The sequence below is a fragment of the Gekko japonicus genome, unplaced genomic scaffold, assembly GCF_001447785.1.
Source record: "Gekko japonicus isolate JY-2015 unplaced genomic scaffold, Gekko_japonicus_V1.1 scaffold719, whole genome shotgun sequence".
Taxonomy (NCBI): Eukaryota; Metazoa; Chordata; class Lepidosauria; order Squamata; family Gekkonidae; genus Gekko; species Gekko japonicus.
The window spans coordinates 378,299-402,952 of NW_015175991.1; the positions used below are offsets into that span (position 1 = coordinate 378,299).

The 24,654-nt window shown below is 43.1% G+C and overlaps 2 protein-coding genes across 2 annotated transcripts in view; one reads left to right on the forward strand and one right to left on the reverse strand.

The window, feature by feature from the left end:
- ENTPD5 (ectonucleoside triphosphate diphosphohydrolase 5) overlaps positions 1–22,999 on the reverse strand; it is a 36,388-nt gene extending 13,389 nt beyond the window's left edge. Inside the window, exons 1-9 of the mRNA XM_015426356.1 lie at positions 22,950–22,999; positions 17,750–18,027; positions 17,094–17,173; positions 16,677–16,820; positions 16,033–16,084; positions 13,100–13,135; positions 10,947–11,035; positions 8,598–8,677; positions 7,979–8,040 (exon numbers count right to left, since the gene is read on the reverse strand). Coding sequence (XP_015281842.1) covers positions 7,979–8,040; positions 8,598–8,677; positions 10,947–11,035; positions 13,100–13,135; positions 16,033–16,084; positions 16,677–16,820; positions 17,094–17,173; positions 17,750–17,969 — 763 coding nt within the window. The 5' untranslated portion in view covers positions 17,970–18,027; positions 22,950–22,999. The remainder of the gene's footprint in view (positions 1–7,978; positions 8,041–8,597; positions 8,678–10,946; positions 11,036–13,099; positions 13,136–16,032; positions 16,085–16,676; positions 16,821–17,093; positions 17,174–17,749; positions 18,028–22,949) is intronic.
- Positions 23,000–23,133: 134 nt separating this feature from the next.
- BBOF1 (basal body orientation factor 1) overlaps positions 23,134–24,654 on the forward strand; it is a 28,674-nt gene continuing 27,153 nt past the window's right edge. The window contains exons 1-2 of the mRNA XM_015426366.1: positions 23,134–23,189; positions 23,309–23,573. Coding sequence (XP_015281852.1) covers positions 23,140–23,189; positions 23,309–23,573 — 315 coding nt within the window. The 5' untranslated portion in view covers positions 23,134–23,139. The remainder of the gene's footprint in view (positions 23,190–23,308; positions 23,574–24,654) is intronic.

Here is a 24,654-nt window from a genome sequence, read left to right on the forward strand (position 1 = left end):
AACGCAAAATGTTCCACATCTTACAGTAGCACTTACAGGTAAGATTAGAATTTCAACAGTCAATCCATATGCAAAAGAACCTCCTCAGGAAAGCTCCTCCATTAGCATGTCACAGCCTGGGGAACTCCTACAAGATAATAACTCAGCCCTACCCCACCTTCCGAGTAGATATAAATTACCTGCCTACCATTTTTCTTCTCACCTTGACACAGAGAGCACTCTATCTTTCTGTGTTATACCTCTGAGGATGCCAGTCACAGCTGCTGGCGAAATGTCAGGTCCTACAATGCCAAGACCACAGCCATACAACCCGAAAAATCTATAACTTCTGAGTATTGTTTTGCATAAGTCACCATGTGATATAGTTAAGATGAATCCTCTCAGCAACAATTCCATGCAAAGCTGCACAGATAAAAGGGCTGAAAATGTGGAAGATACATTGTGCAGCATGCTAATGAGAACAGAATTTGCATTACAGCTGGATGAGTCAATTTTAAAAAGCAGTGCTAAATGTCTTTATCATTCACTGTGTCATTCATTGTCAACATCTGGTTGCAAAAAACCTCAGTGATTGCCTGCAAAAGTCATCACACACTGTCATGCCCCCAATGATAGACTATTCCAGGAGCTTAATTGGATTCTGAATAAAAGTGCAATAAATGTCTACTGTTTTGCATTCTGTTATCTTCCTTAGTGAGTTGTGCCAACCTCTGTTCTGAATAATGCTTTTAAAAGTGTAGGGCAGGGGGCCCAGGGGATGGGTTTATGGAACCAAGGGAGCAGCAGCCTGAAAAGATTGGGAACCACTGTGTTAGAGGCTTGCCAGGAACATTTCCCTGGACACATGTGAATGGGACAGATTTGGAGAACTGAATGTACCCATTCAGCTTACCTGATCCCTGCAAACCACATGCCAGCCATTGTTTCATGTGCCTTTATCCCCTGCCAGTCTGCATTCCAGCTTGGTGATTAATAAGAAAAATCTGAGAGTAGAAGCAACTTTCACACAGATATTTTCTTGCTGAATCATGAAACCTGCACAAGATACAGGTAAGGATCTAATGTGCAATGATGACAAAAGGTAGCCATTTGACCCACACACACTTGCCTTACAAACAGAGCAAGAGTGTATGCAGTTTTACAAAGCACACAGGAATGCAAATCAGCAGTGAGGGATGCACAGTCCCATGCACATAAAACTACACTTACTCATCAATTCTTGTAATGCAAGTGAGGGGCTGCAATGACCCCTCATGTCTGAATGCACAGTGCAATAATTGAGAATGGAATCCCGATGGAAAGAATTGTAGGGTAAGAATGTCAAGCACAGCCGACAGAGGGGAAACGTTTTCACCATGATACATCCCAGACTACATTGCTGCCCATTTAGAGCATTAAATGCCAAACCAGAAACACACAAGGCTTCCACAAGACCACACAAAAGAAATCACATGAACATATGAAGCTGCCTTATACTGAAATCAGACCATTGGCCCATCTAGGTCAGTACTGTCTACTCACTCACAGTGTCTCTCCAAGGTCTTAGGCTGAGGTCTTTCACAACACCTACCACCTGATCCTTTTAGCTGGAAATGCCGGGGGTTGAACCTAGGAACTTCTGCATGCCAAGCAGATGTTCTACCAATGAGCCACAGCATCCTCCACTAGAGGTGAGATCAAGTTGCATCTTTGCTCAGCATTAATTAGTTTCCTACCCATGAAGAAAGCTGTATCAAAGATGCCAGGAGGCGGGGGGCATGGCAGCAGTGCTTCTGGCTGGCTGCATCCTGCCTTCCCTCCCGAAAACAAGAATTGCTTTGGGAATACTGCATGAACTTAAATGTATGGCACAAGGTCAATGATGGGAAGAGTTAAGGGTAAGAAAGGCAGCAAAACCCCTCCATATAGACCACCACAGAGACAAGAATCTGAATCAGACGGAGAGTTGGAGCCTTCACTGCTTTCGTTAGAGGGAATGGCGACCGGTGGAACTGAAGCTGATTACAGCTTCCAAACAACGATTATGCATGTCCTCACAGAAATGAAAAATGAGTTCGGCAAAGGAATTGACTCAATAAAAAGTGAGATTGGACATTTAAAAACAGAAGTAGGACAACTCAAAACAATACTAGAGCCAATGAATAAGAAAATAGAAGAACTTACGTCAGCAATTAAAGAATCAGAAAGGAAAGCTGAGGAGGCTCTACAGACAACAACAAAACTCGCAAGTGATTTAAGAGCAGCTAAAAATTTTGAGTCGTGGGCAAAAAACAAAATTATACTGCAGGACATGAAATTAAGAGGTAGGAGAGCAAAACTATATTTCTATAAACTATGCACCGAATGAGGACCTGCGTACCTCTTTAAATACTTGGCTTCTAACTCTGTTGGGAATAACTAAGACAACACAAACGGTGATTACAGCTGTCTCCCCGTGTCTAAAGCTGCCCCTTCTGGAGCACAGCCAGACATCCTCATAGAGTTTGAAGATTTACAACAAAAGAGACAGCTGTTTCAACTTGCGAAAGGAAAACAAGGTTTACAGCTTGAGGACACTATTGTTTACTTATATGCAGACCTTCCTCCAGAAATATTGGCAGCAAGAAGGCATTTGTGAGAGGTTGCAATTAAGTTAACTGAAAATAACATCAAATTTCGATGGCTCCACGATTTGGAATTCACGAGGTAGTTTCCCCAGATCAATACCGATGGAACTACAACAGTTTAAAATATTATCGAGATGGTACTTATCCCCCCAAAGAATCTCACACACGAGCTCAAAACACTCGCCCTTGTATTGGAAGGAATGCCAACAAATTGACACTTTCGCACATTGTTGGTGGCAGCGTGAGAAGATTCAGGGCTTCTGGGAAGAAATACAAAAGCTAGCTAAAAGTGTTACAAACATAGATATGCCAATCTGCCCGGAAGGGCTCTTTCTTGACTATTGGCCACCCAATATAGAAAATCACACACAAAAAAAAACAATGGACATAATGATATACGCTGCTAGGACCTCCATTGCTACGTGCTGGAAAGACAACCGCCCTCCTGGAACTCAAATCTGGTACAGAAAATTATGGGATCAATTCTTGATGGAATATGTCACTTGCAAACTGAACAACGCTTCATTACGGCCAATTTCTAATAAATTAATGGAAAAATGGGAACCCATACTAGATTTTTTTACAAGAGAAGAAGTTATACCCACATCTTGGTCTCAATACTACAAATGGTTATGAAATCTGCCTTACTCTAAGGACTATTCCTGCATAATTGGAATTAAAACATACTAGGTTAAATGTAAAAAGGAGTACGACAAGGATGTATATTGTCACCTTGCTTATCTCTCCTTATATATAATTGAATAGTGGGTGCCAAAGTTCTAATTCTAAAATGCACTCCCTTAGTGTATGGCTGATGGCACTGCTCCTCAGCATATATCGCCACCAATCAGAAGGCAAAGCCCGGGTCCCGCCCACACCACAACTGCTGCGACAACCTGGTATTTTGCATATGGAAGCTGATTGGACTTCAGGCCATTCCCCCCCCCAAACCCCCCCCCCCCCCCGCAAGGCAGTTGGTGTCTACAGTAATTTTTTTCTCCCAAATGTGCACGGTAAGTCACAAGCATTGCAGCTGTGGTTCTTTGGCTGGTCATCCTCGATCAATCTTGTAATACATCTCATCATTTTTGTTTAGCAATATAAATAAAAGCAACACTGCTGAGAATTATGAAGCTCTGTTGTGAGATGCAGTGGCCTTTTAAGGGGAGGGTCATCTGAGAACACCTCTTAGGAAACTACTCTCTCTACTGGGAAAATGAGATTTAAGGCAAGGGTACTGTCTTTTATCCACTGTCTAGAAAAATATGCTTGACATAAATGGGACCTAAACATGAATTGCAGCTTGTGAAATAAAGAATATGTTCACTCAGTGGCAGAGTTCAACAAGCTTGCTGAAAATGAGCAAAGATAAATGATTTTCTAGATCAGAGATGGCCCACTCTGTTCTGTGAATATAGGTCCAGAGGAGCAAAAATATATTTGGCGCCATCTAGCTTGAAGACTTCATGTTTCTGGGAGCCCAGATCACTGCAGACTGTGACAGCAGCCATAAAATTAAAAGACGCCTGCTCCTTGGGAAGAAAGCGATGGCAAACCTAAACAGCATGATAAAAAGTAGAGACATCACCCTGCCAACAAAAGTCCGCATGGTCAAAGCAATGGTATTCCCAGTAGTCATGTAAGGCTGCGAGAGTTGGACTATAAGGAAGGCCGAGCGCCAAAGAATAGATTCTTTTGAACTCTGGTGCTGGAGAAGACTATTGAGAGTCCCTTGGACTGCAAGGAGATCAAATCAGTCAATCCTAAAAGAAATCAACCCTGACTGTTCCCTGGAAGGCCAGATAATGAAACTGAAGCTCAAATACTTAGGCCACCAAATGAGAAGGGAGCACTCACTGGAGAAGACCCTGATGCTGGGAAAGATTGAAGGTCAAAGAAGATGGGGACGGCAAAGGATGAGATGGTTAGACAGTGTCATAGATGCAATGAACATGAAATTGAGCACACTTCAGAGGACGGCGGGAAACAGGAGGGCCTGGGGAGATCTTGTCCATGGGGTCGCGAAGAGTCGGACGCGACTGGTGCGACTGAACAACAACAAGGTTAAACGTATACCTGAGGTTGTCAAGATATCTCTCCAAATACTATAGAACTATGTATTATTTTATACTTGCATACTTTTGATATTTATAATAGGTTATGAAATGTATTGTAATCACTACACAGAAGACGAATTTAGGGGAATCCCCCACTGTTGTACGTGCACTGAGTACGTATACAATTTGTATGTTGTTATACTACTTAAGTGTATTTGGCTGTATTTCATACTGTTAATTGATGGTTACACATGAAAATCTGGAATACAAATGTCATTTAAAAAAATACGTCTCTAGGACGTATCTGTGTTCATTTGGATAACAAAACTCTAATAGCCTTTGATGACCTGTCTGGAAAAAACTTTTGGCTGCGTGTGTAAAGGAGTAAGAAATGTTTAGTGACGCTTATGTGGTAATCCATAGAAATATGAGACCTTTAAGACTTAACTGAAGGAGCAATTCTAAGTAACTCAACACATTTATTTAAACAAATAATTATATGGAATATGGGAAACTAGTATGATTTGTAAACAGTTTATAATTAAATAACCCCCCGTAAGTCCTCTCACAGGAGGAGGAAAGGCTTTCTGCCGAGCTTTCGGCCTCAGGTATGAGAGGCAACCCATTTGGTTTTCTTTTCTAGGTGAACTTGTTTGTTTTTTAAGAATAAATTGGAAGTATTTAACAGCAAGTAGTTAACTGAAGAATGACTAATGTTATGTTAAAGTATGTACTGTAATTAATACAAATAAGGAAGAAGAATCTAGGGAACTAAATAAAATAAAATGTAACGGGTAGCATAACAATAGTAAGAATAGAAAGTAATCCTCGTTTAGCATTTAGATATAATAGGAGTCAGTGGATGAGCCGGAGAATACTTTCTATTAATAAAGGGGGTGAATAATGTAATAGACTGCTAGAAAATTAATATTTTGTATTATCGTTCACTATAAACATTAATAAACTGTGATTTTTTAAAAAAAGTAGCTAGGAGGCAGAACCTGAAGAAAATGGATCAATTAAAGCTCCCATTTCAAAGCAAAAGTTTATCATGATTAACTGGTGGGGCCAAGACTGAAGGACACACTTCACTAATGCATGCCAGTGTCACTAATGCATGCCAGTGGGTTTGTTCTAGTGAGTTTGGGATGTGCATTTCCAATGTCAGCAGGACCACCCACCATACTGTAGCAAGGGGCAGGGCTACCACTGCCACCTAGCAGATAAAGATTGATGGATTTCCCAAATCAAATTGGAAACTGGGGAGGGGGAGGTTATTATCTCTCTGCACACTCAATCCATCACTCTGCATACAATCCCTGCCCTGAACCCCCAAAACCACCTTTCCTTAGTGGCACCTAAGTCAGACTCAGTAGGCATGGACACTGGCACGTCCTTCTAAGAGCTATATACACACACACACACACATTTTTTTCTTTTCAGTCACAATGCAGCAAAGATTTCTCTTGTACACCACCAACTTAACCAAACACTGTAGGCAGAGTGCACACACAACTGCTTGGCTGAATGCCTACACCCAGCACAGTATCCAGTATTTTTCATATCTTCATGAAACCTTTGGGAGAGGTGAACACACACTGTCCTCTTTCTTATTTTCTGTTTATCCTAAAGAGGCAGTGGATTATCTGGACTAGAATCTGAAGGCAGTGAAAGTCTGGAGGCTGGTGAACAAATAAATTTAATCCTGACAAGGAGATGCTATCTGTTGGAGATCCTGTTGATCCTGGGTATGAGAGTCAACCTGTTCTGGATGGAACTGTAACTTCCCTGAAATCTCAGGTTCATAGTTCGTGTCCTTGACCCCACACTTCCAACTGTGTGGTCAGGGTCCCAGCAGATGGCAGGAGTGCCTCTTAGCTTAGATACACAAACCATCTGTGATCCTTCCTGTAAAAGTCATCCCTCATCACAGTTACACATGCCCTAATAGAAGCCAGATTAGATTACTTTAACAGTCTATCGGGCTGCCTTTGAAGAATTCTTGGAAGTGTTAACATAAAATGCAGTTACTTGGATGCTGACTGGGGCTCAGTGCCAAGATTACATGACATCTACTCTGAATCATTTACACTGGCTGTCAGTTAATTTGCAAGCACAATTCAAAGTACTGGTTTTGACCCTTAAAGACCTAAGCAGTTTGGAGATGAGAGATAGCTAAAGGACCACATTCTCCAATAGGAACTGACCTGTACGCTCTATCCTTTTGATGGGCAGCAATAATATGCAGCAGAGTCTTTTAGGTGGCAGTGCCAAGACTACAGAATGTACTCTCCCCAGTTCATCTGCCACCCGCCACAGAAGTTTTTAGAAAGGCAGTTAAAATACATCTATTTCTCCTAACTTTCTGTCAGAATGAAAAATACAAAATGCTGATTTTTTCATATTGACAGTATTGGCTGCCATTCCAGATAGCAACAACCCAATGCATGCATGGGATTTTCAAACCATACTTGGAAATAATAGCTTTAAACATGGATACCCTGACCAAGTTCAGGTGGCTGAAACCACAAAACATCATTCCTGACAAGCATTTTACCAAACTGTATCTATTTTCTTGGTTGGCCAGCGTAAGATTCTCCCACAATCCTCCTGGAATTAACACTGAGTTACACTGTATCTTATTTCCTTCTCTTTGTGCAGAACCACCGTGAGTCCACATGCAGAGAAAGGCAGTACAGAAATGCCTTAAATATTTACATTGGAAACAAGTATCATCTCCTGTTTCCTAGACAAACCACCACCAGTAAACACAGAGTCTGTGGCCGGGTCCAATGCCTGACCTGATGTCAGCTAGGCCTCTCTCAACCCCTGGCTGTCATGGGAGTGGCGTGACTCTGGAATGTTAAGTTTCAATTCTGCTGTGTCTTCTGTGTTTCTATTATCTCTGTATGACCTTCAGTGCCTGGTGTAGTATTTCTCTTAGGAAAAGCAGCCCACTACTTTGGCGGGCTTCTACCTGGCCCCTGATTGGCCCTGGGCCATCAGGGGGCCTCCTTGAACAATATATAACTGTTTGCTTCGCGTGCTTTATTTTAGTTCTAACACAAAATGGTTAAGATATCTGCATACTCTCAATGTCTCAATAAACTTTACTTCTTTGAATGAAAGCTGTTGGGAACTGATTGCTGCAGGAGTCTGACACCTGACCACAAGGCAGTGGGGTACAACAGAGGAGGATGAAGGGGCGGTGCCAGCAAGGGAGGAGCCTCATAGACAAGAATGAGACTTCAGTTGGGAAATGTGGAAGCTGCATAGATGTCAGAAAACAACACAGTTTATTGTACCCAACCTTACCTTCCCTTTCCAGGGCTCCTAATGTTGCTAGTCGTGCAGCCTTCAGCCCAAAACCTAAATAGCTGTAAACAAGGAAACATATTGCTTATATGTTAACTAAAAGGAGAAGGACTAATGACTCAGTAGTAGAGAACATCCTTCACCTGTAGAAGCTCCCAGGTTTTATCCCTATCATCTCCAGTTAAAGAACCTCAGGCTGCACATGATGCAAATAACCTCTCTCTGCCCCAGACCCTCTCTCTGCTGTGAATCAGAGTAGACTATTCTGAATGAGATGGCCCAGCACTTTGACTCAGTGTAAGGCATGTGTTTAAAAATGTGCATTCTAATCCATCCCACTTGTGAAAAACTAGGTAACAGTCTACTTAGAAGTATGAATTCTGCTGAAATAATCTCCTACTTGCCAGCATGTGACTGTTTATTGTAATGCACACACTATTATATTGCAAAAGATTACACCTATTTCTGGCACTCAGCAGCAGTTTTTTTAAAATAACTCTGATGATCAGCAAAGTATACTGGCTTTAAATCTGTATATAATTTTTAAGATATATGATGCTTTGACGAGTTTCAAGATACACTGGAAAATGGCTGTTTGTACGGGGACGTCTCTACTCACCTGTGTGTGTAGAGCTTGTAAGTGCTGTTGAACATTTCAAATGAGGTAAGGAAATCCACTGGTGTTTGTTCCAGGGTACCCTAAAATTAGGATAATGAGAAAAAAGATTATTTTGTAAGAAAACAGGTCAGAAACTTGTTGATTTTCATATAGATTATGTAAACAGATACATCAACATTAGTCAGAAAGACTGCCTTTCTACAACAGCAAAAAGAATTCTGATCAGTTATTCGTAGCACAGCTACCTCCAGAAAGTGTGTGTGTGTGTGTGTGTGTGTGTGTGTGTGTGTGTGTGTGTGTTAAGTGCTGTCCAGTTGCTTCATGGCAACCCTATGAATTAATAGCCTCCAAAATGTCCTGTCATTAACAGCCATTCTTAGGTCTTGCAAACTGAGGGCCATGGCTTCCTTGATTGAATCAATCCATCTCTTTTCCTGCTGCCTTAAACATTTCCTAGCATTATTGTCTTTTCCAGTGACTCTTGTCTTCCCATAATGCAACCAAAATATGATAATCTCAGTTTAGTCATTTTAGCTTCTAGGGAGAATTGAGCCTTGATTTGGTCTAGAACCCACTTAGTTGTCTTTTTAGCGGTCCATAGTATCCGTAATACTCTCCTCTAACACCACATTTCAAAGGAGCTTACTTCCTGTCAGCTTACTTCATTGTCCATTTCGCACCAATATATAATAATTGGGAATACAAGGCATGAATTAACTTGATCTTGGTCACCAGCAACACATCTTTACACTTAGGGATATTTTCTAGCTCCTTCGTGGTTGCCCTTCCCAGTCTCAATCTCCTTCTGATTTTTTGGGTGCAGTCTCCCTTTTGGTTGATGATGGAGCCAAGGAATAGAAAATCTTGAACAACTGCATTTTCTTTATCATCAGCCTTAAAGTTGTTTAATTCCCCAGAAGTCATTACTTTTGTCTTCTTGATGTTCAGATGTAATCCTGCTTCAACAATCTCTGCTGAAATCCTGCTTCAGCAATCTCTGCTTTAACCTTCAACAGTAGACATTTCAAGTCTTCATTGTTTTCTGCCAATAACATGGTGTTATCTGCATATCTCAAATTGTTCACGTTTCTTCCGCCACTTTTTAGCACCTTCATCTAAATCTAATCCAGTTTTCTTTATGATATATTCTGCATATAGATTAAAGAGATAGGGAGATAAAATACATCCTTGTCTGACACCTTTGCCAATTGGAAATCACTCTGTTCCTCCATATTCTGTCCTAATAGTAGCCTCTTGTCCAGAGTATAGGTTGTACATCAAAGCAATCAGATGCTGAAGCACACTCATTTCCTTTAAAGCCAACCATAGCTTTTCATGATCCACACAGTCAAAGGTTTTGCTGTAATCTATAAAACACAAGCTGATTTTCTTCTGAAATTCTCTTGTATGCTTCAGCAACCAATGTAAATTTGCAACATGATCTTTAGTACCTCTTCCTTTTCTGAATCCATCTTGAACATCTGATGTTTCACGTTCCATATACAGTAACAGACTTTGCTGTAGAATTTTGAGGATCATGTTACTTGCGTGGGAAATTTTAATGTGATGGTCCAATAGTTGCTGCAGTCTTTGATGTCTCCTTCGGGGATCAATGGCCACATCAGCAGAAGAGAACGAACAATTCCAATGGTGATTGGGGCAGAGGAATCCACAAAGGGTAGTGACTGGGCAGCAGCAGTAGTGGAAGGTGTGGGTGTGCATTCAGCATAAACAGAGCTGGAAAAATACCCAAAAAATACCTTACTGGTATTTTTTGGGTATTATTTAAGCTGAATACAGATTAGAGAATCTGACCATGTACCGCTAGAGCCAGGGATTGAACCCAAGACATTCTGCAAGCACTCAACCACTGAGCCATGGCCCCCATATGAAGGAAGGGAGAACCATATGCAATCCTTGGAGGAATGGTGGGATAAAAATGTAGTAAGAGACAGTCAAGACATCCAAGCAAGCCTGAATGTTTAGATCGCTGCACTGCTTTAAACAGGTAAGGCTTAGAGTTTGAAAAGCAGCAAAGCTACATGTTATGTTATATATGTTATTTATTTTAATACATTTTAATCCCACCTTTCCACCAAGGAGTTCAGGACAGTGTCTATGGTTTCCAGCTCTTCTTTTAAGGTAGGCTAGGTTGAGAGTGTGATTGGCCCAACATAAATCAACCTAATCCAACATGCTAACTACTGCACCATATATTTCATTTCACATTCCCTATAATGCTGTTTAAAATCCTGATCAAGTCTACCAACCTAAGCAATAACACAGAAGGTAAAGAAAAATGATATTACCCGAAGTTACAAAAAATACTGAATTAAACCCATTGATCACCTCTAGTTGTGGCAAGAATGTAATCTGAGTCGAGGCTCCTCCCAGGTCCAAGGTCCCTACAGTCTGCTGGTTCCGGCCATACAGTTGCCCTACAAATATCATTGAAGACGTTCAAAGACTGCCCACATGTTCCCATACTTTTTTCATAGCCCTGGCTGGGTTGCAGCAGAATCAAATAATACTTTAGCAGATGTATTTATTTATTTAATTCATTTATACCCCACCTTTCTCCGCAGTGGGGACCCAAAGCAGCTTTCATCATTCTCCTCTCCACCATTTTATTATTTACTAGGAGCAAGGCTCGTTGCAGCAAGTATGAAATGAGCGCTAGAAAGGGGGCCCACCTTGTAGCCACCGCCTCGCAGCTCCCCCCAGGCTCCCCGCTTTGTAGGTGCTCCTCAGACGCCGGGCGTGGGGTGTGGAGGGGACGGGACAACAGCGGCTCCCTGCCCGAGTCGGCTTTGAGGACACAGAGGAGCGGCACGTCCGCCCTCCCCCTGCTACCAAGATGGCGGTGTCGAGGGGCGAGTGTCCGGCGGCACCCAGCAGCCTGCGGGGTGTGGGCACTGCGGTCAGCCCCTGAGCGGCCAGAGTGGTGACTCTGCAGCCTCTCCGTGGCCATCCAGCTGGGCTAGCGCCCTTGTTGGCATCTGCGACGGCCATGTGCCATCGCCCCGGGGCCACAGCTAGCCACCAAGGTCCCTCCCTCCCCTCCCATCAGTGTCCTCGCACGAGCAGGCAGGCGTGGGAGGTAGGGGCGAGGAGGGCGCGAGCGGAGTGTGGCCAGGAAGGCAGTGGAGGCGCAGACCAGGCCATCGCGGCCCGTTGCGGAGGGAGGCAGCAGGCTGCGGCGAGGCCAGGCGGGCCCATGCCGCTGCCTCCCGAGATGTGCACATGTGGCCGCTAGCAGCCGCCGGTCCATCCAGTCCAGCGTCTCCTCATAGAGTGATTGTGAGACGTTGGCGGGGGCTTCTGTGGGCGGGAGTGATTTTCCGGGACTTTGACCACACATGGCAACAAAGGCACCAATGGATGGTCAGACCTTGGCAACGCAGCCAGCAATGGATAGTGAGACGGTGTGATGAACGTGTCTCTGGGAGAAAGGCTGTGTGAGAGATTGGGCTGTGGCTCTGTGGGCGGGAGTGAGCCAATGGAGCAACGCAGGCTAGCCAGTGGGCCGGGACTCGTCTGTGAGCGACAGTTGAGGCGGCCAGCTGATTTTGGTGTGAATGGAATCTCGCCACCCCATAGGACAGAAGCCACCCCAAATCGGCTTTATAATATAAGGAGAGATTATTATTTACAAATTTATTTAATTTATACCCTGTCCTCCCCACCAAGGCAGGCTCAGGGTGGCTTACACACAATTCATAAAATACAATTAAAAACCTATCATAGGCATATAAATTACTTAAAATAACAGTCATTTAAAACATAGATACATAAAACGCTGGAACATACTCAGGCAACAAGAGCAACAGTTCTTTATAACATAGCTTAGGTAACTGTTTGATGTCAATACTTTCACACCAGCCCAGTTCCCATTTATTATGCAGCAAGCACAGGCTGGAGACCACAATAGCAGGACCCAGGTCACAGACTGGAAAGCCAGGGCATAGGTACACTCCTCGGTGTATAGTGCGGCTCCTTACTCAAACGTCTGGTGGAAGAGCTCTGTTTTGCAGGCCCTAAGGAACTGTAAAAGGTCCCGCAGGGCCCTGAACTCTTCCAGGAGCTCATTCCCCCAGCACTGAGCTGCCACTGAAAAGGCCCTGACCCTGGTTGGTGCCAGTCTGACATCCCTGGGGCCTGGAAGGGCCAACCAATTTTGCGCCCCTGAACATAGTGCTCTCTGGGGAATGTGTGGGGAAAGGCGGTCCCTCAGGTATGCCGGACCCTGACCATATAAGGCTTTTATCCTCACAACAACTCTGTGAGGTAAATTAGGCTGAAAGACTGTGACTGGCCCAAGGTCACCCAGTGAGCTTCCAATGACACAAGTGGGGATTTGAACCTGGGTCTTCTAGTCTGACTCTCTTAACTACTACACCACACTGGTTCTCTAAGGAAAATATCCCACAGCCAGAGGACTGCACAGTATTTATGAAAGAGGCTCTATCCACCTTAAAACTGAATAATGTACTGACAATTACCTGTTAAAAAGTTCACAGTGATCCAGGCTAAAATACCTGCAAGAAGCAAAAAAAAGCCCCTGAAACTTTTTCCATGCTTAGATCTTAAATGCAATGCACAAAAACACCAGTTGTTGCTGCACTGTCTCCACCTCTGTTTTCTGCTAATCAATTAACCATATTTGTCCAAGTAGAATTTGGTTTTGATTCCCTACCCAGATGTTTGCCCAGGTTTGTTCCAACTAGAACTCTGAAGTAGGGAACATGGCTAATAGGCACTATGCTTTTCACCTGGTAATATTTTAAGAAGACTCACTAGTATTGTTAGCAGTCAAACCCCTCCTCCCACTGAGGGGCAGTTTATAGGTTACAAAGCCAGAAACACCTCTCTATACATCACCCCAATACCTTAAGTACAGGGCACTGCTTGGACCAAAGTGGACCCAAAATGAATGTCAGTCAGGCAGAGGCCTGGGGAAAGCAGTTTTCAAGGCACGAGTCAGAACGGCTTAGAGGGAACATTGCTCACTAGTATTGTTAGCAGTCAAACCCCTCCTCCCACTGAGGGGCAGTTTATAGGTTACAAAGCCAGAAAAACCCCTCTATACATCACCCCAATACCTTAAGTACAGGGCACTGCTTGGACCAAAGTGGACCCAAAATGAATGTCAGTCAGGCAGAGGCCTGGGAAAGCAGTTTTCAAGGCACGAGTCAGAGCGACTGGCTGGCTACTACTCCCTCCTTGCCCTGGAGAGATGCATGACTCAGAACAATGGGTCACCCATACACTCAGGAATAATCCCTTCAGCACTCAAGCCTGACCTTCCCTTCAAACATTACCCTTGATTAAGCAGCAGTTAATCAATAAGAACATAAGAGATGCCAATGTTGGATCAGGCCAAAGGCCCATCTAGTCCAACACACTGTATCACACAGTGGCCAGAAATACCAGTGCCATCAGGAGGTCCACCAGTGGGGCCAGGACATTAGAAGCCATCCCACTGTTGACCCCCCCAAGCACCAAGATGACAGAGCATCACTTGCCCCAGAGTCCCTATCTATACCTTGTGGCTAATAGCCACTGATGGACCTCTGCTCCATATGCTTATCTAATTCCCTTTTGAAGCCGTCCATGCTTGTAGCCGCCACCACTTCCTGTGGCAGTGAATTCCAAGTGTTAATCACTCTTTGGGTGAAGAAGGACTTCCTCTTATCCGTTCTAACCCGACCGCTCAGCAATTTCATGGAGTGCCCACGAGTTCTTGTATTGTGAGAAAGGGAGAAAAGTACCTCTTTCTCTACCTGCTCTTTCCCATGCATAATCTTATAAACCTCAATCATGTCACCCCTCAGTCGTCGTTTCTCCAAGCTAAAGAGCCCTAAGCGCCTTAACCGTTCCTCATAGGGAAAGTGTTCCAACCCTTTTATCATTCGAGTTGCTCTTTTCTGCACTTTTTCCAAAGCTATAATATCCTTTTTAAGGTGTGGTGACCAGAACTGCACACAGTATTCCAAATGAGGTCGCACCATTGATTTATATAGCGGCATTATGATATTGGCTGATCTGTTTACAATACCCTTCCTAATAATCCCCAGCATAGCATTGGCCTTCTTTATTGCAGTCACACACTGTCTCGACATTTTCAGTGAGTTATCTACTACAACTCCAAGATCTCTCTCTTGATCAGTCTCTGCCAGTTCAGACCCCATCAACGTGTATTTATATTTAGGATTTTTGGCTCCAATGTGCATCACCTTGCACTTGGCCACATTGAACCCCATTTGCCATGTTGACGCCCACTCGCCCAACTTTGACAGATCCCTTTGGAGTGCCTCACAATCCTCACTGGTTTTCACCACCCTGAACAACTTCGTATCATCCGCAAATTTAGCCACTTCACTGCTTACTCCCAACTCCAAATCATTAATGAACAAGTTAAAAAGCAGTGGACCAAGTACTGATCCCTGCGGTACCCCACTGCTTACCACCCTCCACTGAGAAAATTGCCCACCTACACTCACTCTCTGTTTTCTATGAACTAGCCAGTTTTTGATCCATAAAAGGACTTGTCCTTCTATCCCATGATTTTTGAGCTTACTTAGGAGCCTTTGATGAGGAACTTTATCAAAAGCTTTCTGGAAGTCAAGGTAAACAATATCTATTGGATCCCCCTTGTCCACATGTTTGTTCACCCCCTCAAAGAACCTGGCATCACACAGCCCTCAGGATGCTCTGCCGCCGCCGCAGAAGGTAGGTAATAAACAGCATTTGCACTTGCACAGAGAATGCTACTCTACTTTGGGGGGCTTTAATCCCCCTGTGCATTTTTTAAAAATTTTCAGATTTTTCTGCAAACTTGAGGCGCGCCCCAAGTTTACAAAAAAAAAAAAACCTCTTTAGCCTCTGTGTGGCCCCAATTGGTGCATTTAGCTATCTGCACATGGGGGCCACATGAAGAAGAAGAAGAGAAGAGATTGGATTTCTACCCCACCCTTCACTACTCGAAGGAGTCTCAGAGCATCTTACAATCTCCTTTCCCTTCCCCCGCCCCACAACAGACACCCTGTGGGGTAGTTTGGTGGGCCAGTTTGGTGCAGTGGTTAAGTGTGCGGACTCTAATCTAGGAGAACTGGGTTTGATTCCCCACTCCTCCACTTGTGCTCTTTTTCAAGGACAGCTGTGCCAGAGCTTGTGACTGACCCAAGGTCACATCAGCAGGTGCAAGTGGAGGAGTGGGGAATCAAACCCGGTTCTCCCAGATTAGAGTCCGCACACTTAACCACTACACCAAACATGTGGCTAATAGTATATAGATTCCCAAGTTCCTATATAAGCCAAGTACCATATCTTTAAAAAAAAACCCTCCCAAAGTACAAAAACCTAGAGGCTAAGTAATGACAAACATACCCACTCAAGCAAAAAAATAAATAATAATAATTAAGAAAGTAATTACCTCTACACAAAGCCAATACCTTCCAGTACCTCTTTACTGAGGTATCACGTTTCTATTAAGACCAACCAAAACACCAAAAAGCACCTATGCAAGCTTTTGCATTCTCCAGAACTGTTTTTTTCTTTTTGGGTTTGGCATCCTCTACTCTCCAGCTACAACCCAGCCTTACCTCTGAGAGCAGAGCCTGGGCTTTGTGTTCTGCTAACAGGCGCAGACCAGCCGTGGCTTTCAATACCACTGGGGTCTTCTTCCAATGGCTAGGTGGCACAGCTTCCTGGGCCATTTCTAACAGCCTTCTGACAGTTTCTGCACCTTTCCAAGGTTGATTTAGTGCTGGTGGGTTTGTAGAATTAACCCTTGGGTATTCAGAGGAGCAGCTTTCAAACAACTGTCAATTTTTTCTCTAGTTTCCTACAATCCCTTCCTCAAAACCTACTCTGACCTGCAACCTAGTAACTTAACATAAAGTAATTACCTTTACACAAAGCCAATAGCTTCCAGGACCTCTTTACTGAGGTATCATGTTTCTATTAAGACCAACCAAAACACCAAAAAGCACCTATGCAAGCTTTTGCATTCTCCAGAACTGTTTTTTCCTTTTTGGGTTTGGCATCCTCTACTCTCCAGCTACAACCCAGCCTTACCTCTGAGAGCAGAGCCTGGGCTTTGTGCTCTGCTAACAGGCGCAGACCAGCCGTGGCTTTCAATACCACTGGGGTCTTCTTCCAATGGCTAGGTGGCACAGCTTCCTGGGCCATTTCTAACAGCCTTCTGACAGTTTCTGCACCCTAAAGATTGACACAAACCACAAAATTAATGTTTCAGTGGTGTTGGGGAGAGGAGCAGCTTTCAAGCATCTTTCAATTTTTTTTCTCTAGTTTCCTTCAATCCCTTTCTCAAAACCTACCCTGGTTGTAAAAGCTTATCCCGTACTCCCCCTTGTCCTTATATTACTTTTTTTCTTTCTGCTTGTCTTTTCCAAGTTATATCAACTTCATCTAAAATGAGGAAAGAGCAAGGGAGAAGCCACAGAAACACAGGAATCCATCATAATGTCTTACTTTCCAAGGTTGATCTGCATAAGCTGAGAGACCTGGCTTGACTGATTCAAAGATTTCCCCTTCTAATTCTGGAGGCTTTTCTGCAATAAATGACAATAAATAAAGCAGCTGTTATAACAATCAATGCTTTTGGACAGCAAATGCTGATTTGGAACAAGCTTCACAACCAAACTAAGGAGTTAAATTGTTATTCCTGTAATGTGATCCATCCAAGTTTTCCCATTCCTACATCTCGTGAAACAAGGCAGCTTTCTATGGCCTCCCTCTGATCCACCAAGGGCTGCTTTGAGGACACAGCTTTGGGGTGGTGGTAGTTATAGTTAAGATCAATTTAAAAACTGATATAACAAGGAGCATAGAGCTATGCCTCATATCACGATCATATTTCTATCCTTATGAAACTCAATCTGCTTCAAAGTATTTCAAACTAAAAGCCACCAATCAGCTTATAAATCCCCAGTTCCTAACACTAAGAGAACCTCTCCTTGAGAATTAAAGTTTAAGATATTGTTGCAGAAGTGCTCCAGCCTGTTCTTCAACTCTTGAATACTGAAAAGGTGACTGATATTGAGATTAGCCAACACTTATGATCCAAGAGCTCCATGGCATACTCTTGAGAAATACATCTGCTCATCAACCTTTCCATGTGATCTTACCTGGGCTTCTTTGTACAAAGGTGTAAATATGAATTCGTGTCCCTGTGCTTCCTGCATCAAACATGATACCATAATAAGTATCCATGCTGGCATTGGCAGGACACACCTTAGGTGGGAAGAGGTTTTGGAACCACATCTCTGGGTCTTGATGAGAAACAATACAGTAAATGGAGGAGAGCACAAGGAAAGTAATGCCTGAGATCCAGGGAAGTGCCATCATGACTGGGAGCCTTGAACAGCTGCTCTGTGAATCAGGACTTGCAGAGTTCTAGAAGTTCCTAGAGACAAAAGGTATAAACTAGTAGCAAAGGTTTAACAACACTAAGCTATCCACATCTTTGAAAGCTGGCCCTCCCACAGTGGCAGGCACGACTCACCACACTTCAAGCGACAGAAAGAACCTTGGTAATTTAACTCTGTTATTAAAGGCTGCTGTTTTGAATCCATTTGAAATTTGTGTTTAACTTAATTCCATAGACATACAAGCTATCTTCCCCCCATACCACTCAGTATCCAGATGTACAGGCTCAAGATAATATGGAGATCAATACTACAATTCATTACTTAATTCAGCAAAACTATAATCAGGCCAAGGCTTCTGTGTCCTGTCACAATTAGAAGGCTGGGCAGGCAGAGAACACAAATGTCATTCACAGCTATGGACAATAAGAATTTCATTTCCCACTGATGGCAGCTGCTTTGAACAATCAGTATACGAGGAGGGGAGGAAACATTCCATTCCACGTGGCACTGGTATTAGCTATAGAGTGATGTATTGCTTCTAGAGAGACAAAATGGAAAAATGCTGTTTTCTGTCCCTATACCTTTACTTACTTTCTCTAGGATTATTGTCTTCATGTAGATTAATTCAGACTTCCAAATCAGACACAAACAATTTTTACAACAAATGTCTCCACCAAAGCTTTGTTTGGTTACAGCATGTCAACAGCACATCAAAAATAGGTAATAATAATAATAATAATATACACCAGAGATCCCGAAATCAACCCCAGTCCTTGAATGACTAACTTCATGGAAAAGTCTAAAGTGTACACAGTAACATTTATGCTGAAATTTCAAATGCAGCCAGTGCCTCTTTAAAGCAGACATTGTCTCTTACAATGTTTCCACTGTATACTTAAGCAGGAGCAAGATCCCCCCCCCACATTTTTGACACTGATTTCTAAAATACCAACCATGCTGCAGTGTTTTCTGTTCATGCACACAAACCAAACATACATGATTATAAAAGACATCTCTCCTTCCACTCAAGATCCCCAGTCTCCCTGCTTTACCAGTTTGTTTCTCCTGAGTTGGGGTCCCCATCTCCAAAGGTATTTAACAGTCCCTTGCCTGTTCCTACCTCCAGTAAGCTTCATCCAGTTCCTAAGTTGCCAGACTCTACCTTATGCATCGGCTTTTCAACATTTAATGATTTCATTACCTGTGTTCTCAACCCTCTAATTGTATCTGTCCACCAATGTATAATCAGTATTTGGCATGTGGACCCACCAGCTCAGGCCTTCATCTGCTCCCATTTCAAATTTGCTGCTCCTTACCTGCCCTCTGCCTTTTCTTCCATTTCTCTAGTTACCACAGGCAAGAGTTAACCTTTAAACCTATGTCCTGTTTTCACCTGCGTTCAAATGGATATTGTGTATCACCAGCGGGACAACCTGGACTTTCAGATAAGAAAACTGTCAAGTCACCATTACAGGGACAGCTACTAATCTGCTGACTCCTCTCGCCTATCCTCACCCAGCAGTGTTTAGCTAGCTTGATAGGCAGACTGAAGGGTTTTTGGCCCAACAAATAAACAAAATAAAATGGCAATAATTCGTATGACAAATCGAAATCTTGCACAAGCCTAAGCTACATAGCACTTAAAGAACTGAATCCTGAACTTTACCAACAGCTAGCACAATTCGGCCAGAGGGAAAAAAGCAACATTTGCATAAATGTACAGCTATTCTGTGCAACAACAACTGTTGTTTCCACATTAGGTTAAGATGAACACCCAAAATAGAGGGTGCTATCACCAGTTTGAATGAAATAAATATTATCTCAAAACCAGAAGCACAGTAACAAATAAACCACCACAGGAAGTAGTGCCACTATAACAAGCACAAGAAAGACATGAAAAATCCAGAAAAAGTACTGGCCAATGTATCCTGCATATCAAGGTTACTGTGAAAGTATAGATTGTACTGTTAATCATGACAAGTTGGTCCAAATACCTAAAGGCCTGAAGTACAGTAAAAGATTTGTTATCTGACACGCATTTGGGGCTGCTGCTTAACCAAATGTATCAGGTTTATTGCTCTGCTCCCTACCTAGAGGAATATACAGTGACTGAAAACCCCCCCCCACTGAAAACACCATCATGACAACCCCCACGCCTGGTGGGACCCTCCCCCTTCCTTCCAAGCCTTGGAGCCATCCCTCACATCAACAGAAGGTACCAGAACAAGACTGGAGAGATCTGGAGTCAGCTCTGTACACAGCAATGAGCCTACCTGGTTCATCTTGAGCCAGTTACTATCTCTGAGGGTAACATACTTCATAGTTATTTAGGCTGCAATCCTAAGGAGAACCATGTGCTTTCCCAGTACTTTGTGTGTATATATGGAATACAACCCTTTAGTCACTAACTATAGAATAAAACTAGCAGTTTCATGTGTAAATAATATTCATGTTAATAAACAGATCACATAGAAACTTCAAATCTCATATGCATTACAACTGCGGTATAGTCAAACTGCCATTGACTTCATAATGGCTTTGCAACATTTGACACTGAAATACTGTAAATGGCTCAGGATAAATTATCAAAGGCTAGAGACAGATCTAATAGGGTGAAATCTCCACCATCTTAAAAATATTAAAGATACTTATTTGGTATGTTTGCAAGCTGCCATTCCTCCAAGGAACTCAGGGCAGCATACATTGTTCTCCTTTTTCCCCTCATGAAAAAGCACATGAGCTATATGAGACTAAAAATCTGAAATAAAGTACAGACCTACCTAAACATAGCAATACAGTAGCAAGGAACACTAAAGATTTTCCAGCACTGAATACAATTCTTTGTATGTCAGTTGACACCAGATAGATCTTTCCACCAAAATACAGCAAAAAGCAAGGGATTTCTGTAAACTGGTTGTATGTAGCTTTTAACTGAAAAGCAACACATGAATTTCTAAAATGAAAGTCGTACCCCAGAAAATGCATAATGCAGACTCCATTCCTAAAAAGCATTATCTGAAAATAAGGGCATATAGTCAGTGATTTAAGGTTAAGAGCCAATAATTAGGCAAAAAACCCACCCTCAAGTGAAAGGAAAGAAGGAAAATACAGACAAAGCAAAAGAGAAATAATTTGAGGGAAGATATGAGACTGCTTACAGGAGGAGGTGAAGAAGAACAGTTGGATTTATACCCCACCCTTCACTTGGAGTCTCAAAGCAGTTTATAATCCCCTTCCCTTCCTCTCCCCACAACAGACACCCTGTGAGGTAGGTTAGGCTGAGAGAGATCTGTGATTGACCCAGGGTCACCCAGCTGGCTTAATGTAGAGGAGTGGGGAATCAAACCCAGTTCTCCAGATTAGAGTCTGCTGCTCTTAACCACTACACCAAACTGGTTCTAATGGTATGATAGTACAGGGCTGACACAAGGTGACAGAAGTATGAGATTTTATAAAGAGGATAACATAAGAGTGAACAGAAGCCAACATGACATAATAATTAGAGCACTGAGCTTGAACCTGGGAGAAGCAGCTTCAAGTACCCACTCTATAAAAAAAATTTACTCAGTGCCATTGGCTCAATCATTCTTTTTACAGATTTGTTTTGAAGATAAAATGAGTAAGGAGAAGCACATATGCTGCTCTGAGCTCCCTGGAGTAAGGGGGAGAAGAAATGTACTAGATAGAGGCAGGATAAATGAGAGGAGGAAGATGAGATGAAGTAGGAAAGATAACAGACTGGAAAACACAGAGAATTTATAATACCTCTAGTATGAAAAAGAAAGTCAGGGTCAGGAACCAGGGAACAGGAAAAACATGTTTCAGCTGAACAAAACACAAGACAGGCAGGTGGCAGAGATCAGAAAAAGGTGGTGCCGAAGTAAAGAAACCACCTCTGTAGTAGCCAAGTCTACAGATTATGAGGAAGCGTACAAGTGTCTTGGTGGTATCCATAGAAAAACACTTCCAAAGTTCACTCCTAATTAAAATGGAGAAAACAAACAAGAGCAAATCTACAGCCAAATCTTGCCAACTTGATCTTCCCAGTTATCTTATGGTTGCAGAAATCAGTATGTTAAAATCATGCTGTATCTCTAGCCAAATGTTTATCTACTCAAAATCTCCCCTCCCCCCCACGCAAGTTCACTAGCCAGGCAGCCATGAAAGAAATCACTACATCTGCACTTACCCCTTTCCAGGTTTTCTTTGCAGTTAATGTTTTAACTATTAATTGTACTAGCAAAAGTACTGTGGCTTAAACTTCAAACCAGTCACTCTCTGCAAACATGGGTTTATCATTTATCACATGCAAATAATAAAGTTTATCTAAGTCAAGTTTTTATTTGAGCCATGCAGGTTCAAGGGCACATGAGAACATAAAATTATTTACTAAGGTGAAGGGAAAAGGCACAATGCTAAGCATGCCTCAGAGAAATAGAAAGGTATGTTTTACTCACCCTGTTCCAGTTGGCACTGCATCAATTCAACATCAGCCCCCTGGAAAAGTCTACCCCAGAGTGCTCCTGAAACACTATATCACACTAGGCACAAGTAGAATTTGAGGGAAGAGATGAATTTGTACTTCATGAAATCCCGTATTTTACTGTTGTTGAAAGCACTGCTTAGGCATGGACAGGGATATTTTCAACACTGACCAAGTGCCAACGAAGCAACGGATTGATTTTCCATAGTTTTGATGCAACATGCTGAAACAGAGGACAAGTCTCTGGTGGAAAGATCGAAACATGCGAGCACGGCATTCGTAAAACGGAGCTGGATGGAGCGGCAGCTCTGCAAATGCAACCAAAGCCAAAACCAGGGCACTTGAGAGGTGAGAAAGGAGCCAGAAGTGCACAAGAAGACAGGAAGAGCGAAAATTGACCCAAACTCGTCACTGTCCGAGAAATGGGAAAACAGAGAGACACTTCAACACTCCCACGTTCAATTCTCCACTCACCGCCTTGTCCAAGCCCCCTACCCGCCACATCTCGCCGGTGCCGCGTGTCACGTCAACACACTGCGCATCGCGTCACCGGCAAGTGCGTTCAATGTCACTAGTCCGCGCCGCTTGGTTTCCATAGTGACGGGTAGCCTCGGAAGAAGCCCATATAGGAGGTGGTGCCTTTGGGCGCGAAGCTTGCGTTGCCATGGCAAAAGGGAAAGACAAAGGCAAAGATAAAGGCTCCAAGGGAGGGAGGTAATTAGGAAGGCCGGCGAGTGGGCAGCTCTGCAGGGGAGGGGGGGAAAGACTGCGGTCATCCCTTTGCCGAGGTCCCTGACTCTTTACTCGTCCGGTGTGTTGTTCCCCTTCCGTAGGGCCAAGAAGGGCGGCGGCCGAGGCAGTAAGCCAGAATTAAAGAGCTTGGAGAAGGAGGCCGAGGCCGACAGGGCGAAAGCTGCGGCGGCGTTATGGGAGGCCAGGCTGGAGGTGACGGAGGTCTCCCGCAGAGAATACCGCGAGGCCGCCCGCCGCCTCGCTTGCAACAACGAGGAGCTGGAGTGGCAGCAGCGAAAGCTGGAGAAAGACGCGATGGAGGTGATCAGCTTCCTCAAGAAGCAGGATTTCGAGAAGGAAGAGCTGGTAAGTACGGGAGGTCCGGCCAGTCCTTCCCTCGCAGGCTCTTGCCATCTTTTAACTTGGTCAACAGCGAGTAATTGTTTGCAAGGTAATCACAGGTGACCAGTCTTAAGTATTTGATGGAAAGTGGTCACTGTCAGATACTAGCCTTTAGCAATTTTAGTCTTAGGGTAGGTGTGACATGCACGGTACCATTATGGGTTATCATATGGCTAGAAAATAATTCACTTATGGCTCTGCTTTTAATGCGTGCTTACTTTTGCTCATTGAGAAGAAAGAGTTCCTGAAGTAGACAATAAACACATTTGAAACTGAACCGGAGACCTCATTTGCTTGAATATGCAATCCTATTTCATTCAGAATCTTAAACTAGGTTTTCATAAGTAGAGAAGAAAAGTAGGAAAAATGTTTCTTGGCATTCTTAGACCATCGGAATGTCTTAAAAATACACAATGGATCCTATTTAAAGCAACTTGTATGAGTCTTGTGGGCTGTACACTGCAAGAAAAATGTTTAAAATGTCTGTTGACAGAAGGGTTTTGGTCAGTGGAGCATGACTTCCTTTCATCTCCCTGTTCCTATAGCCCAAAATGTCCCTGAAATGCTACTCCTGAGAGACAGGGAACACCCCTCTCAGGAATGAGATGGGGGAGTTCTGCAGCAAGAGAGGGTACTCAGTGAAAATTGTTCCCTCACTTTTGTCACTGGAAAATCAGTTTGCATCTAACATTAAGTGCTCAAAAATAGTTCTCCTAAAATGAAAAGGGAAGAAACCTCTGAAATGAAGATGAAACACTAACAGATTCGAACAGTTTCATTTTTTTGTATGATGACAAATCCATAAGATCATATTCTTATGCCCTGTGCTTTTTATTCCTTCATCACTTGAAGCACCTTGTTGTATGCCTCCAATCATAAACATGGATTGTAGCTCCCATTTAATCCATAATAGCCACCCTTCCCTTGCTTCAGAGTTTTGTCCACAGCCTTTGTCTAATCACTGCCCCCATTTTTTCCATGAACATTAGAATCACCACTCTGAGCACCAAAGTGCTCTGAAATATTGTGTTTTCACCATTTTAAT